Genomic DNA, 15094 nt, shown 5'->3' with positions numbered 1-15094 from the left:
CTGCCCCGCTTTCCCCCGGGCTGTGACAGCGGCGTGTGCGCAGCAGGAGCTGGCACGTCCCTGTGGCCGCTGAGCCCGGCGGAGCCTCCCCCGCGCCGCAGGCCCGAGCCTGTGCTGAGGAGCGCTCGGAGGCGCCAGCCCCGGTGACGAGGGCGGGAGAGAGACACGCTTGGCACGAATCGTCCTCCCCCTGTGCAGAGGAAAGCTGCTGCCTCGCTGTGGGTGCCGCGCCAGGCTGCAGTGCCGTGTGAGTGTGGGCGCGTGGCACTGCACCCGCTGTGCTTCCAGAGCCTTTATTCCTCTCCTGTGAGGTATCTCCGCTGCCAGGGGAGAAGAGCAGCCCTGGAAGGGCGCGGAGCAGAGGGCAGGGCTCGCACCCCGCCGCGCGGGGCTGTGGCAGGGGGCAGTGCCCGGGACCCAGGGCCGCTCCGGGCGCCTCCCGCGCCGCCCCCGCGCGTGCGCAAGCACGGCGCGGCCCGTCCCCGCCGCGGGGTGCGCAGGCGCAGCGCCGCGCGCGGGCCAAGATGGCGGCCGGGTGCGCGTCGCGCTGGGTCGGGGCGGCCGCGGGGCGCGGGGCGGGGAACGCGCGGCCGCCGCCGCTGCTGCTGCTGCTCCGCGGGCTCCGCGCCCCGCCCGCCCGCGCCCCGCGCCGCCTCCTGCTGCTCCGCGCCGGGCTCTGCGCCGCTGGTGAGCGGGGGCCGGGCGGGCCGGGCGGGCGCGGCGCGGGTCTTTTCCCCCGGCCGTGTCCCTTCCTCCAGCCGGCCCGGCCCTCACGGCGGCCCCTCTCCCTCCTCTCCCGCAGGGACGAAACGCGCTGCCGCCGCCGCCGCCGCCGCCTTCCACAGCAGCGCGGCCCGCGCCAAGGAGGACTATTACCAGGTGCTGGGGGTGCCCCGCACCGCCACGCAGAAGGAGATCAAGAAGGCCTATTACCAGGTGCGCCGGGAGCGGCCGGGCCCGGGGCCCCGCGGGCAGCGAGAGGAGCCGGCGCTGCCCCTTCGCTGGGGCAGGGAACAAATCCATCCCCGTGTTTGGAGCCGCTAGAGACAAGGGGAGGAGGCGGTGGGAAAGCTCAGCACATGGCCTTGGGGATCGCTTCCAGAGCATGGTCTGCCGGTGCTGCCATCGCTTGTCTCCTTCCAGAAAGATCTGAGATTGCTGAGAAGATAAGGAGCAGCTCCCGTAGTTCCTTGTTTTGGGTTGATAAATAAAAATGAAGGGTTTTAGTTCCCAGGAATGCATCTAGTGAATGCCAGGCTAGGCTCTGCCTGATGTGTTTTTCCTGGCACGTGAGATACGCTTAAGTAAATAACTCCGGCCTGTCCCTAATGGTTGGGTTTTGTTTTTTAGTTGGCAAAGAAATACCACCCTGACACAAACAAGGACGACCCCAAAGCGAAGGAGAAGTTCTCTCAGCTGGCAGAAGCCTACGAGGTAATAGCAGGATTTTGTTGTGATGAGAAGGAGGAAAGACTAGAGGGTGGATGAGGGGAAACATTTCCTGCAAAACCATGGCTGTTTTTTGATGCACTTCAATCTGGGGCACCTCTGTCCCAAGAAATTACTTGGTCCAAGTATCTGATTTAGCTGCTGTGGGCTTTTTCAGTTTTCCCCTTCCTTAGCAGTGACTGGCATGGATATCGCTTCTATGGAATTATTGTCAGTTTAAATAATCAAACAAAAAACCTGTCAGCAGGTTTTTGAGACAGAGGGACTTTCACTGTGCTCCCCCAGCCCTGTTTTTTGATTCCATCACTCTTCAGCTGGTATAGTAATGATCAGCTACTTCATGTAAGTTATTTCTGCTTTTTATAAATCAGTAAAATTTCATAATTTTTCTGGTGATGAGTCAAGAAACACCAGGGAAGCAGCAGCTTGTCCCTAACTCCCGTGGTGCTGAGAGCCGGGCGAGACCTTGATGGAAGGTCTGAGCTCAGAGCCAGGGATTCTCCTGGGTCCTGCAGTGCCCTGATGGCCCTGTTCCTTGCCCCAGGTGCTGAGTGACGAGGTGAAGAGGAAGCAGTACGATGCCTACGGCACGGCGAGCTTCGAGGCCGGCGCGGCCGGGGCCGGGGCTGGCGCGGGGCGGCAGTACTGGAGCAGCGGCCCCTCCATCGACCCCGAGGAGCTCTTCAGGAAGATCTTTGGGGAGTTCTCAGGATCCCCTTTTGGCGATTTTCAGACAGTCTTTGACCAGCCACAGGAGGTAGGAGGTGCCTTTATTTAGGAATGAAATGGGAAACTCAAAGCAGTGTCTCTCCCCAGCTTCTGTCACAAGCTCTGGGAGCTTCAGCAAGGAGTTATTTCTGGGAATGTCAGTGTGTGAGTGTCCCATGGCATGGGCAGAGTCTCATAGTTTTGCTAAGCTGTGCAGCAACACACCCCACACCTCCAGACAGGATATTTTTTTCTGGGCTTGAGCTACTTCTCTGGTGTTTACTGACACCACCCAGTATTGCCGAGCTGTTCCATCGCTGGAGAGGCATCGTTTCTGCTGCAGCTTGATTTACCTCTGCCTGCTTTGATCTGTAATGCTAAAACCCACAAAATACCTGTAACTATAAACCAGGCCTTCCAGCAATATGTTTGGCTGCTGCTTAATTTGCTTAATTTTGCAACTTAATTAGCTTCATGTTGCAGTGAGGCCCATAATAAAATCTGTCCTGTTCTTCGTGTTGCAGTTAAATGCTCCTTTAAGTGTTGATGATTCAGGTGTTGTATTCAGAAATGTTTGGGGTTTTACTAAAAAATACATTTTTCATATAAGGAGAATTTCCTCTTTTGATCAGTCATCTTTACTGAGAATTTCTATTCTTAGCATTGTTTGGTATTTAGCTTAAACTCTTCTCAGTCTCGTTAAGACCCTGTCAAACCTCAGTCATGGATCTATATCCACGTTTCCTGTGCAGTATATCATGGAACTGACATTCACCCAAGCTGCAAAAGGTGTTAACAAGGAGATTGTGGTGAACATCCAGGACTCCTGTGTGCGCTGTGATGGCAAAGGACACGAACCTGGCACCAAAGCTCAACGCTGTCACTACTGCAATGGCACGGGCATGGTAAGTGCTGAGCAGGACACCAGTTCTGTGCTTTCCCTTCTTGGGGAGAGTCACTTCATTTCATGGTGAAAAATTCTCACCACACTCATCAGCCTATCTTGGGCAGAGCTGAGTTAATGTCAGCTTGATGCTAATAGGCACTAGGAAGATTTTCTTTGTGTTAAAGTGCTGTGCCAAGCTGAAAGCATGAGCCTTCAGGCTGGATCCTCTGCTACTGCACATCCCACAAACCATATGAATAGAATGTAACAGCTCTGAAATTCCTCGAGCAATAAATGGGTATCTTTTGACTTGCGGGGTGGAGGAAGGTGGTGAAAACCCAAGGGTAATCATAAAATAAGATGCAGGTAATGATGGAGCTGCAGGCTTTGGGTTTCCATGCATCTGATTCCTTGTGTGCTTCAGGGGTTCAGTCCAGGGCTTAGTCACCATAAGGTGTTCTTGGACACTGGCAGTAATCCTTGTAAATGGATTGTCCTTGGATTCATCTGAACACAGACATTTGCAGCACTGTAAGGAGCTTTGTTCTTTCTTGTACATTAAAGTCTAGACTTTGAGGGTGATGTGTTTCCCTTGCCCTCACCACCTGACACTTGTAGTAGTGGTGATGTTCAGTGGAAATCAGAATGCGATGGTGAGTGGATCTCAGAGCCAACTTTCTGCTCCAGCCCTTGCTGAGGGGTGTCTCTGTCCTGACAAGGGTGTGTGTGTGATCAGAGCTCAGATGTGCTGTGTGAGAAGCCCCATCTCTATACTCATCATTTTCCAACGTGTGTTTGTTCCTCCCCAGGAGACGATCAACACGGGCCCGTTCGTGATGCGCTCCACGTGCCGGCGCTGCGCCGGCCGCGGCTCCATCATCACCACGCCCTGCGTCGTGTGCCGGGGCACAGGGCAGACCAAGCAGAAGAAGACAGTGATGGTTCCTGTGCCAGCTGGTCAGTGTTGTACCTGTCTGCCGCTCTCTCTTAAAGAACTGTAGATATTTACTGCCTCTGTTGGTACAAATGGGGGAGCAGTGTAAGACCTTTTGCTGCAGAGAAACGATCCTTAAAGCACAGCAGGTGAGAGCTTGGCAATGGAACAGGCTAGTGATGAGATGGACCTCCTGGCCATGGATATAAGTGTTTGCTCTGCCCTTCCTGAGCTTTGGTTCTTGCCTGGGTCCTCCTAGGCAGGTTGTGAAGGGTGACTCTCCAGAGGTTTTGTTGCCATGGGTCTTTCATTTGTCCTTGATGAAGCTTGGGGAGGGGTGAGAATCCTGAAAGCCTTGGCTTGGCTCAGTAGGGTGTGCTGATTGCCTTCCTCACCAGAGAGGAGAATTTAGGGGTGGGACTAAGACTTGCTTCTTTGAGACCCTGGATGAGCAGCCTGTAATTTTCCTGCAGCTTGTGGAGGCTGCTGTGTTCCTTAATCCAATGCATTTGAAGAATGCATAGAGAATTCTGTAAATATTGAAGTAACAAACATGTTGGGGGCATAGAGATCACCTCAAAGGTATAAACATGTGCTGACCCCTCCTCCTTTGGGCTGTGATGGCCAGCTCTTGGGATTGGCAAGAGTTGTAGGTGTCCATGTCACACGTGGGTAATAAGCCAAGGTCACATTCCCTCCTGTTCTGATTGCAGGTGTTGAGGACGGGCAGACAGTTCGGATGCCTGTGGGGAAGAAAGAGATTTTCATTACATTCAGGGTATGTATCCCAGGCTGGTTTATTATGTTAGTTGGTTGTTCCCTTCTCAACTGCCTTGGAAAGGACTGCAGAATGAGCAGAGGAGGAAGAGCCAGCGATCCTTCGGAACAGCTGAGGTAACATGATCCCTGTGAACTTTCTGAGACAGCAGGAGATCTGCATTGTAGCAAGGAGGGTAACTTTGAATCTGTTCACAAAGAATTGCTGCTTGTTGCAGGACCAGCCCTTAGGGTAGTGTGAATCAAAATGCAGAGTGGGTTCTTCATGCCTTGAAATTTTGACTTGGAAATGTGAGGGAGCTGCCTGCTGGCAGGGGTGGCAGAGCTGAGGAGAGCTGAGGGGGGTGCTGCAGGAGGCTGCCTGGTGAAGTGTCCTTCTGCAGCTCCACCTTCAGGGCTGCTTTGCACCTGTGCTGTATCTAGGCCTCTTCTCCTCTCAGAATCTTGCCACACACATCCCTGTTGAGGAGAAATTTTTTTCAGCACCTCTTCCATGGTGCAGGAGGGTTTAATTCTGTTCCAGTTTGTGAGGCCACTGGAAAGGTGCTTCATTTCCTTCTCACTTTTGGCTTTCCCCTGTACAGGGTGCTGGACAAGGCAGTGACTGTCTCTGCAGAACCGTAGTGACATGGATAAACTAACAGCAGGATTAGGGGAGGGAGTTCCTGAGGCAGGAAGCAGAGATCCTTCCAATCCTTTGCCTAAATCAGTTATCTCAATATCTGTGTGTTACTAGAACACCAAATATTAAGTCACAGTTCTCAGCCATGCTGTTTGGGGATGGTATATTTTTTCCTGAGACCCTTGGGAGCAGTTTACCAGAACACGGTGTGCTCACTGCTCTTTGGAACTTTGCTGCCCTGCAGGTTCAGAAGAGCTCTGTGTTCCGACGAAACGGAGCCGATATCCACTCGGATCTCCTGATCTCAATAGCTCAGGCCGTGCTGGGAGGCACAGCCCGGTGTCAAGGCTTGTATGAGACAATCAACATCACGGTGAGTGCCAGTATTCTGGGCACGAATCAGTGGGGCACAAAGTCTGCCAGTATTGCGATTCAGACTCCTTCAGGACTGAGCCTTGGGTAGTTTGTGACCTGTCTGGTCACAGCTTGTTTCCTGTTGCTGTGTATGGACAGGGAAGGAAAGGAATTGCTGGACCAGCCCTGTCTGAGGGCTACAGGCTGTGTCAGGTTCTTTACTTACTCCTTCAGAAGCTTTTCCATCATTACTGGTTTAGCTTTGGGAGGTGTCCCAGTGCATGCGCATATGAGAGCTCTCCCATCCTACTGTGAAGCTTGTTGGAGAAGCAGATAAGTTTTAGAGATGTGTAATTATTATATAAATGTTTAATTAGAGTAATAAATGTGACACCTTTGTGTTTATAGATACCCCCTGGTATTCAGCCAGACCAGAGAATTCGAATGAGTGGGAAAGGCATTCCCAAGGTGAACAGCTATGGCTATGGAGACCACTACATCCACATAAAGATAAAAGTTCCTCAGTAAGTGGAGCTAAAACAACTTCCTCTGAAATCTTTAAAACTTTTTGCAAAAAATGGTGTTTAGAAGTTGTGAAAATTCCATGAGATGAAATGCAGTGGGTCCTATGTCTCCTCTTCCACTGAGAATTCTTTAGAGATCATTCCTTACAGATGGCTCGTTTCAAGAGCACGTGGATTTCTGGTGTATTCATACTCAATGTACTCCAGTCCCTGCCCCTCGTGGGTGCTGCTGGGGGAGGTTTGGGAGGCTGTGGGACCCCAGGCCATGCCTGACCCCGTGTCCTGGTGCCACAGGAGGCTGACGGATCGCCAGCGAGCCTTAATGATGAGCTACGCCGAGGACGAGGCCGACGTGGACGGCACCGTGAACGGGGTCACCAACACAGCGTCAGGTGAGCAGGGGAACTCCTGCCCCTTCCCTGGGCAGCTGCTGTGGGAGTGCACAGTGCTCCCTGAGCACTCCTGGGGAGCAAGGTGAGCCAGGGTCACCATCAGGCCTGTGGCAGCACAGCCTGGTTTAACAGAAGTAGTTCTAGTGTGATACTGACACTATCACACAGCAGGGAGGCAGCCCCTTCCCAGGAAGCTTTATTCCGGTACTTACTGGGCTAATCCATGTGTGAACACAGAGCAGGCACGGAGTACTCCAGGGTCCAGACAAGCTGTGCTGATGAATGCCTCCTGCTCCCTGCTTCCCCTGTGCCAGGACTTGCCTTGAGGCAGGAAAGCAAACATGCTTCAGGCCAGTTTCCTGTGTGATCCCAATCCAGTGTGCTTCTGAGCACAGTAGGGCTGCTTCTGGAATGCTGATGGGTTTCTGTTGGGGCTGAGCTCTGTGTGTATGGGGAAACTTGGGCTGGGAGTGTCCATTGGTGACAGTGTCAGCTCTGGTCAGTGGACAGTGTCCAGCACGATGGAGGAGTGAAGGCAGCTGGGAGCTTTGTGGAGCTGCTCTCCAGCTCCAGATGGAAAATTGAGATTCAGCAATTGTGTTTTAAGTTGCAGGGCTGAGGTGCTTGGAAGAGGCAGCAGCTAAAGGCACAACACATGGTAAAATAGTAAGGAAGGAGCTTTGTCTCTCACTACTGGAAAGCAGTTGTTTCTTTGCTTGATTGAAACAATGAACTTCTTAAAGCCTGTTGGATTTTGGTTTTGGTTTGAAACCCAACAGGGCATTTATGACTAGACAAAAGTGTGAGCCTTTTGGAGCTGCTGAATGATCCTAGATCTGCTCTACTACATGCCCAAGTGTGAGGAATATAGCCTTAAGTGCAGGATCTGCCAAATACTTCCCAGTGTTCTGTTTTACAGTAATTATACCTACAGAAAATAAGTCTTTCCTATATTACAGTCAGCCTTGGGGGAAGGGCAGAGAGCTCTGAGCACTGAATTTCCCTTCCAGCTTTTTAAATGCATTTGTGTGCCAAAGAGGAAAAAAACCTCCTCAAACTAATTTTTTAAAAAGCAAACCTGCCAGTTTTTACCATGATGAAGCAGCAAGGTGAGTTAAAACGCCAGTAGGTTGCAGTGTAGAGACAGGCTGTGCTGAGGGAGGCGTGTCCTGCCTCGGGATTTCATCCCATTGCATCAGTCCGAGCCCAGCACTCAGCCCTGGGAGGCTGGGGAGCACCAGACTCCTTGTTCTCTGTGCACAAAGAAAGCTTGAGGAGGCGTTTGGGATCCTGCTGTTGATGGTTTTGCTGTAGAAAAAAACAGATTAGCAAAGAGGTCTCCTTTGTTCTCGTTATAGCCACTTCTGAGGGATAAACAAGTTCTCAGGACCTGTGATACAGGACAATTTTAACATTCCTTATCTGGACAGTCAGTCTGAAATACTTGTAGTCTTTTTCATTTTACACAAATTAATTTTCTGCTTGATACTGTCTGAGCATTGCTTGCAGACACACAAAACAGGCCCCTGGTGTGGTTTTGCACTGCTTTGCAAGGACACAACCTTGAAACAGGAAGAACTTGTTTCGGGGGCCACCAGTATAGATTTTTTTAACCCTGTAAAATCGTGGCTGGCTGTGATTGAGTTCACCACTTGTTTTTAGTGGCAGACTCTCAGTTCCAAGTACTTGTTTCAAAGCCTGTGGGGTCCCTGACTCAATTGTGCAGCACAAGAATTCCCTTGCCAGTTGGAGGGCTGGGGAGAGGGGAAGGGAACAGCTCAGCACCTGATGAGCTCACGGTTGGCTTTTCCACTTGTGGGATCCACATGCTCCAGTGCTTCCACTGCAAGGGGTCCAGCCTGTGGCTCGCTGCGAGCTGCAGCCCTGGGCGTGAGGGAGCAGCACAACCTTTCTCTTGGCTGCTTTCTCTTGGCCATTCCCTGTCTAAAACACCCCTCTGGTCCTGGTGGGAATGTCTCTGACTGCAGCCCTTTGCTGTTTGTGTCCAGGTGGCAGGGCCACGGCTAGCGCTGACGCAGGCGGGGATAGGCCTGAGGCTCAGGAGAACAAGGAGGGATTCCTTTCCAAACTTAAGAAAATGTTTACCTCCTGACACCCCATCTGAGGTAGGAGGCCTCTTGTGTTTCACTGTCGTCTTTCCCCCACACTGAGCACTTCTTGGGAGGTGGAAGCACAATAGCACAGCTTCTCACTTAGCCTCAGGCCTTCCAGCTGGGTGTGCACAGCCCTAGCTGTCCCCTGGGACCTGGAGCAACAAGCCAGGGATTAAAGTGCATTGTAGCTGCAGCAGAGAGCAGCACAGATGCTGGGTGCATCCTTGGGGAGGTGTCTGGCTTCCCCTGGGGCTCTGCAGCTGGAGCTGTGTTCAGTTCCAAGCGCTGAGCTGGTCCCACTGGGAACGGGCTCTGCCACACAAATCCTGGGCTGCAGAACCACTGGTGCTGGCACACTTGGGCTGGATTCACCCCTGCCATGGGCTTACAGCACCAGGGAGGAGCCAGCCTTTGGCACAGAGCACAGCAAACCCCACCATGCATCACTGCAGTGTAACTCAGGTGCTTCAGTTGGTGCTGACCTGTTATGAGGGAGCACCAAGACTTGGAATCATCTACGGCAGACAGAGAGTCTGGGATTCCAGGGGCTCAGCTTTGCATCTTTGTAGCCTTCAAAGCTGGCTGTGCTGTAGGGCTGACAGTGTGACAGCAGGTCAGGAGGGGAGGTGCTCCCAGAGTGGGCTGTGTGCTGATTCAGCCAGGAAATTGTAACCTTCCTCTCACTTCAACTGCAGGAAAGCGTTCTACTGGGAACTAGGAGCCAGCAGCAGCAGGTCATCTGTGCAGTTGGGGGTGAATCTTTCTGGCAGCCAGGCTCTGAAGAACACAGGATGTCAGTCAGCAGCACAGCAAGAATCCCAGCTGGAGAGGCCATGGACCACAGAGGCACCAACCAAACCCCACCCACTGTCCTAGGAACTGGCAGTGAAGGAAAACACCAGCTTAGCAGAAGTGTGGCTCTCTGGAGGCTGCTCCACAACCTTACTGCTGCTGGAAGCTTATTTGGTAAAAGCCAAAGTATTATTTAGAATCCAAACCAGAGGAAATGTGAAACAAATAGTCCAGCAGAGAGCAGCAACATGCTGTGTGGAGGCCAAGCACACCAGCTGCTCACTCAGGTGCCCTTTGGAATGCCAGGTGTGCTCTCTCCAGGAGACGTGGTGGGTCAGGAAGGTCTAACCTTGTCTTCATGACAGCCCTGCTGCCCTGCACAGCTCCAAGTGGAATCTCCCTGTGGCTGGGCATTGTCTGAGCCCAGCTGGCCTGGCTCCCTCACAGCCCTGGGCTTTCTCTATCCTGCTGATTGCCTGCACAGAGCAGTGATGGAATCTGCACTTTGCCTCAAGTTTATCCCCCAAATAACTAAAGTTACCACACAACTGCTGTCGCTTCTGGACTGGTACAAGTCGATCACTGAGCCCTTTGCCAGTTGGGGACAAAAATCTTTTATTACTTTAGTGCAACACCCGTAGCGTAAAGGATTGGTCAAAGCATCGTTGTTTTACTTGTGTGAGAGTGCAAGTGAGGTGGATCACTCCTTCCAGATGGAGCTGAGCTCTTGCAGTGAGTATTCCATGGTTACTGTAGCCTGCTGTGTTTGTGATACTGTGCAGGTACCATCAGCCCACATACTAATCAGTTCAACACCAGTTTAACAGGGCCATGCTGTAGTCTTGCCCTTCTTAATTTGCTGAAATAAAGCACGCGTTGCCTCCTGATTAAACTTCTGTAAAGTGATTCTGTACCCATGTAAATAAGATGGACTTCATAAAGATATTTAACACGTGCTGTGCCTTGCCGCCTTGTCTACTCTTCCACTGGCTCTGTCACCCCCTTTCCCTCCCCTAGTAACAGGAATGAAGGTCTCTGCGACAAGGAGGGGACAGGGTTGGATGGCTCAAGCATTGCTAGGGGCTGGGATTGACTTTAAACACAAAGCTGCCCTATCTGAGCAGGACTTTAGGCACATGAGGAGGAAGGGGCTTTTCCACTGAACCTTGGACAGTCTAGAAAAAGTCGAGTTTTATCTCAGCTCCTAGGGACAGTGACTGAAATTAGCTCCAGGAGCCCAAAGACCAGGGCCAGAGCTGTATGATGAGGAATCAGGCTCAGCTTTCGTGTTACACTCACAAGAAGGCACGGCAGTCCCTGCTTGCTGGGGTGACACTAGGCTTCCATTCTCTCCAGTGGCTCACCTGCAGTGCCCAAACCAGATCCATAGAGAAATGCCTGTCTTCTGTTTGCTTAGGAGCCTGCAGCGGCCCTGGCCATGGATACCTGCCGTAAGGGCAGTGCCTTTGGGGCCCTGGGTTACACACCTTCAGCCTATGGCACCTTCACCTGCTGCCATATGCTTAGAGCTGCCTGGGAAAGGAGGTGATCCTGGGAAAACTAGCCCCCACCACCCTAAAACACCCACAATGACTAAAGCAACACATCCCTGAGGACAGAGTGCAAAGGCAGTGCTGCCACCCCTCTGCCTGTGCTGTCCGGCCCTTCCTCTTGTTCTAGCTGCCTAAATCTTCCCAGCCACGCTGCAGGAGCACACACATGGACCAGCAACTGCGCCAAGCTCTCCTCAGCTGGGGCAGGATCAGCCTCTCCCTGGGGCACTACTGGGAAGGCAGCATGGCTCAGGGGGGCACCTCACCTCCTCGGCCAGGTCCCCCTACCTGCTGCAGAAACCAGGGAGGGAGAGGAGGGAGGGCAGGCTCAGAAGGCATTCTTGTTGTCCCCCACCCACTGCTGGAAGGTGCGGGCCTTGGGGTTGAGCTTCATGGTCAGGGCCACGTTGCGATCTGGCTTTAGGGCATAGAAACGGAACATGGCAGCCATCTCCTTGGCCCCAGGGAAGTCCTGCTTCTCGTATTCCTCAGGGGAGATCTGCCAACAGAATTGGGGAAAAAACAGCATTTCAGAGGCTGCTGGGGCTTCCCCTCAGCCTCTGAGGGGATGTTATGAGGGCTCTGGTAGAGCAGGCTGTCACAGCATTGCCACTGGTGCAGAGGGCTCTGCAAGGCACTTCTGCTGGGGTTGGGCAAAGGATGCAGCCCTGCCTGGCAGGAACAGCCCAGCCAGCCTAGGGCCAGCACCCAGGTCTGGCACACAGCTGGCCAGGGCCTGGAGCAGCTATGAGGGAGCCCTTCCTCACACCAGAGCTATGGCTGAGGGGTTATAGAAACTGGGTGGTCCAGGAGGCAATTCAGGTTGCCACCTGGCACCCCAAAACATCCTTCCCTGCCTGAATCAAAGGGTTCACTGCACTTCTGGGAGGGCATCAGAAGAGGTTTGTTTCTAATGAAATGCACTTTGTTCTCAGGGAACCACCATATCCCTCAACCATTGTATTGGCTGCCTGAGGCACAACTGAAATGCAAACAAAGATTAAAAATAAGTCATGAAGGGGCAGGGAGTGGTCAGGGGTGTTGTTAACAGTGACACAGCACAGAGGCCAGATCTGTTGTAATGGTGACACAGCAAAGCCCTGGGGGAAGCCCTGCTGAAGGGAAGGGCACACAGCAGAAATCTGTTGTGTAGGTGCCCATCCCTGTCTCTGTTGGAGACCTCTCAGCTCAGCTATCCCTCAGAAACAGGCACAGACCTGCCCAGGCACATCTGTGTGCTCCACAGGCATCAGCTCAGTGACAATACCAACACGGCAATGTCGGTGCTGGGCTGTACCAAAACGAGCTGTGAGTCCCTCAGGAACATCACCTACACCAAGTGACACTTCCTACCTTGCTGGCTGTCACAGTCTTGCCCATCTGCTGGGAGAGGATGGCAGCGTACTCTGCCTCGGTGAGCTTGCCCGTGCTCAGTCCTATCACTTGGCCGATGTACTCCCCTGGGGACTTCAGCAGGCAAAGTACAACGGGCCCAAGGTCCTCCACAGCCATCCCATCCATGGGGGTGTCCCCCATGGGCAGCTCTGTATGGAGAGATTGATCCCAGCTGCAGTGCAGCCCAGCTCTGAGGAGGTACAGCAGAGTTTTCAGCTCTGTCTCTGGACACGAGGTGAGGGAGGGATGAGAGCACTCATCAGCATGGCAAGGCAGGAGAGCAGGGCTGAGCTGAGGCCTTGAGACCAGAGCAGCACCGTGAGTCGTCTGCAGCCCCACGACCTCCACCATCCCAAATGCAGGCACTTGGGGTGTCCAGAGCTGCTCTGGGATCTGCAGAACAGCCCTCAGCACCACAAACAGGCCCAGGATCCTGGTGATTTCCTGCAGGCCACCAAACAGGTCTGAAGACCATAATGCAGCTTGCTGTGGTCAAGCTGGTAGAGGCCTCGTCACCCTACCAGCCCACAGCCCTGGCAGTCTCTCCACCGGCACAGTGGGAGCAGATGAGGACAGTCCTGTGACAGTGACCCACAGAGCAAGAGCTCCTCTTACCCAGGACAAAGGTGTCTCCCTGCGGGGCCTTCTGCGGCTTGAAGATGGAGAGGAAGTTCTCAAAGTAGAACGGCAGCCGGATGATGGTGGTGGGAACCCCAATTTTCTGGAAGTACTCCTCCACCACGCCTTTGCCATCAAAGTGCAGCACCTCCAGCCGGCCCCCTGTCAGCTGGTGCACGTTCTCCAGGCCGCTGAACACGACGTGGCGCAGACCCTGGCGCTTGGACAGGTCAGCGAGACGCTGTCCCTGGGCCAAGGGAGAAACCAGCCATGAAGAGGGGAATGGGACATCCCCATCATCCCCACACCCCCCCTTCCCTCTGGGGAGGATCCAACTCCCACCAGCCCTCAGCTAGGAGCACAGTGAGCTGTCCAGGTGGAGCTGAATTCTCTCCTTACCCGGTCCTACTTCAGAAAGACCACAAACCCTCCAGCTTTGGAGCTCGCTGCTCCACCAAACACGCAAGCACCAGCGTAAAGAATCCGCCTGGCCAACATATCTTTTGTTTGTTGCTATCCAGGTGTGGCAACTCTGCCACCTTGCAGTATCTGTCCTGGCATGAACACCACCCTTAGGATCTCTGATACTGCAAGATTTTGGCCCCAAAGCTGCAAGCACAGAGAGCTACAGGTCTGCAGGCAGCGACTGTCCCAGCTCTGCTCCGGGAAGGCTCTGAGGAGCCAAGTGTTCCCACTCCTGCTACTCCAGCTCCTGGGAAGTGCTCTCTGTAACAAATTTATCAACTCCCTGAAGGCACCAGACCCTGGAGCCACGCAACTGCGACGGAACAGAGAACAAGTCCTGGTTTTGCAAGAACTGGGACCTGGTGTTTGTGAGGCCTTGGTGTCTTCTGGACTGGCCACTCAAACTATCAGGGCTTCCACGGACGCTCCAAGAGCAGTCCCCACTTTGATGCTACTCATGATCCACCCTGCCAGATCATTCCGCACGTGGTCCCAGTTAATGTCAGGACAGGTACCTGCTCGATTTCCTTCTCCTTGCTGCAGTGTTCCCAGAAGTTGGTGACAATAAAGGCTCCGTAGGCACCCGCCAAGGCCCGCTCCCTCCAGCGATGCCTCATCGTCCTGATCTGCCTTCACCACCTCGGCTCCCCTGCGCCTCAGCTCCTCCGCCTCCTTCTTCCTGGGGCTCCGCGTCACCGCGCGCACCTTGAAGGTGCCATCGTCCAGCAGCGCCCGGGCCACGCCGCCCCCCTGGGCCCCTGGCAGGAGCAGCCGCTCAGGGCCCCGCGTCCCCGGGGCTCCGGGATGCGCTGGGGCCGCGGGACGGCGCGGCCCGACTGCCACAAGCACCGGGCCGCGCTCGCTGCCCGCACTGCTCACCCTCCTCACCCTCCCGGCCATCACCGACGCCTCCGCCCCTCGCCCTCCCCGCCGGCCCCCGGGCACAGCGCAGGTCTCTCCCCGAGCACTCACCGGTGGCCCCGAACACCACGATCAGCTTCTTCCCGGCCATGCAGCAGCGCGGGCGGCCCCGGGGCTCTGACAGGGCGAGAAGCAGCGAGGTCGCACGGCCGCGGCTCAGCCCCCGCACCGGTCCCGGGAGGGAGGGAGGGAGGGGGGCAGGGAGCGGGGCGGCTGCGGGGGCAACGCGGGTCCCGGGGGGCAGCGGGCGGGGAGGGAGCGGGGCGGCTGCGGGGCCATCGCGAGTCCCGGGGCACCGGGAGCCTCCTCCCTCACACGGCTCCTCACCTCGGCTCTGCTCGGCTCCAATCGGCTCCGCCCGGCTGCGTTCGGCTCCAATCGGCTCCGCCCGGCTGCGTTCGGCTCGGTTCGGCTCTTGACGGCCGAGCTGGAGCTGCGTGCGTTCGCGCGTTCGGCCCGACCCGATTGTGTTCGGCTTCAGCCGACTGCGTTCGGCCGCGCCCGTCCGGGCGGGGCTCAGCTGTCCATCCCCGCTAGGCCCCGCCCACCAGTGCCGGGCCCCGCCCACCGCCGGCGTGAGGCTCCGCTCC

The 15094-nt window shown here is 54.8% G+C and overlaps 2 protein-coding genes across 3 annotated transcripts; one reads left to right on the top strand and one right to left on the bottom strand.

Annotated features, from left to right (window-relative positions):
- The first annotated feature begins 509 nt into the window (after positions 1–509).
- On the top strand, positions 510–10507 carry DNAJA3 (DnaJ heat shock protein family (Hsp40) member A3). 2 transcript variants are annotated; one of them, XM_068206547.1, is made up of 12 exons: positions 510–687; positions 803–936; positions 1351–1434; positions 1994–2206; positions 2910–3062; positions 3853–4000; positions 4691–4755; positions 5621–5749; positions 6139–6254; positions 6549–6646; positions 8656–8772; positions 9456–10507. In XM_068206547.1, the coding sequence occupies exons 1-11, from the start codon at positions 525–527 to the stop codon at positions 8757–8759; spliced, it is 1407 nt and encodes a 468-aa protein (XP_068062648.1). In that variant the 5' UTR covers positions 510–524; the 3' UTR covers positions 8760–8772; positions 9456–10507. The 2 variants fall into 2 exon arrangements, with proteins under 2 accessions (XP_068062648.1, XP_068062649.1); XM_068206548.1 differs by lacking the exon at positions 8656–8772.
- On the bottom strand, positions 10143–15053 carry NMRAL1 (NmrA like redox sensor 1). The gene is given in 7 exon segments (XM_068206550.1): positions 10143–11604; positions 12459–12649; positions 13116–13365; positions 14099–14185; positions 14187–14341; positions 14556–14621; positions 14832–15053. Coding segments are annotated over 6 exon segments (894 nt in total). The 5' UTR covers positions 14596–14621; positions 14832–15053; the 3' UTR covers positions 10143–11433.
- Between the last annotated feature and the right edge of the window lie 41 nt (positions 15054–15094).

The sequence above is a fragment of the Anomalospiza imberbis genome, chromosome 16, assembly GCF_031753505.1.
Source record: "Anomalospiza imberbis isolate Cuckoo-Finch-1a 21T00152 chromosome 16, ASM3175350v1, whole genome shotgun sequence".
NCBI lineage: Eukaryota > Metazoa > Chordata > Aves > Passeriformes > Viduidae > Anomalospiza > Anomalospiza imberbis.
Note: the sequence above shows the minus strand (reverse complement) of the source record. Positions and strands in the feature narration are given on the sequence as shown.

Coding starts and splice junctions, on each gene's coding strand:
- DNAJA3 (XM_068206547.1), top strand. CDS start 525: ATGGCGGCCGGGTGCGCGTCGCGCTGGGTCGGGGCGGCCGCGGGGCGC. Junction 1,435..1,993: donor AGCTGGCAGAAGCCTACGAG/GTAATAGCAGGA, acceptor TCCTTGCCCCAG/GTGCTGAGTGACGAGGTGAA. Junction 5,750..6,138: donor ATGAGACAATCAACATCACG/GTGAGTGCCAGT, acceptor TTGTGTTTATAG/ATACCCCCTGGTATTCAGCC.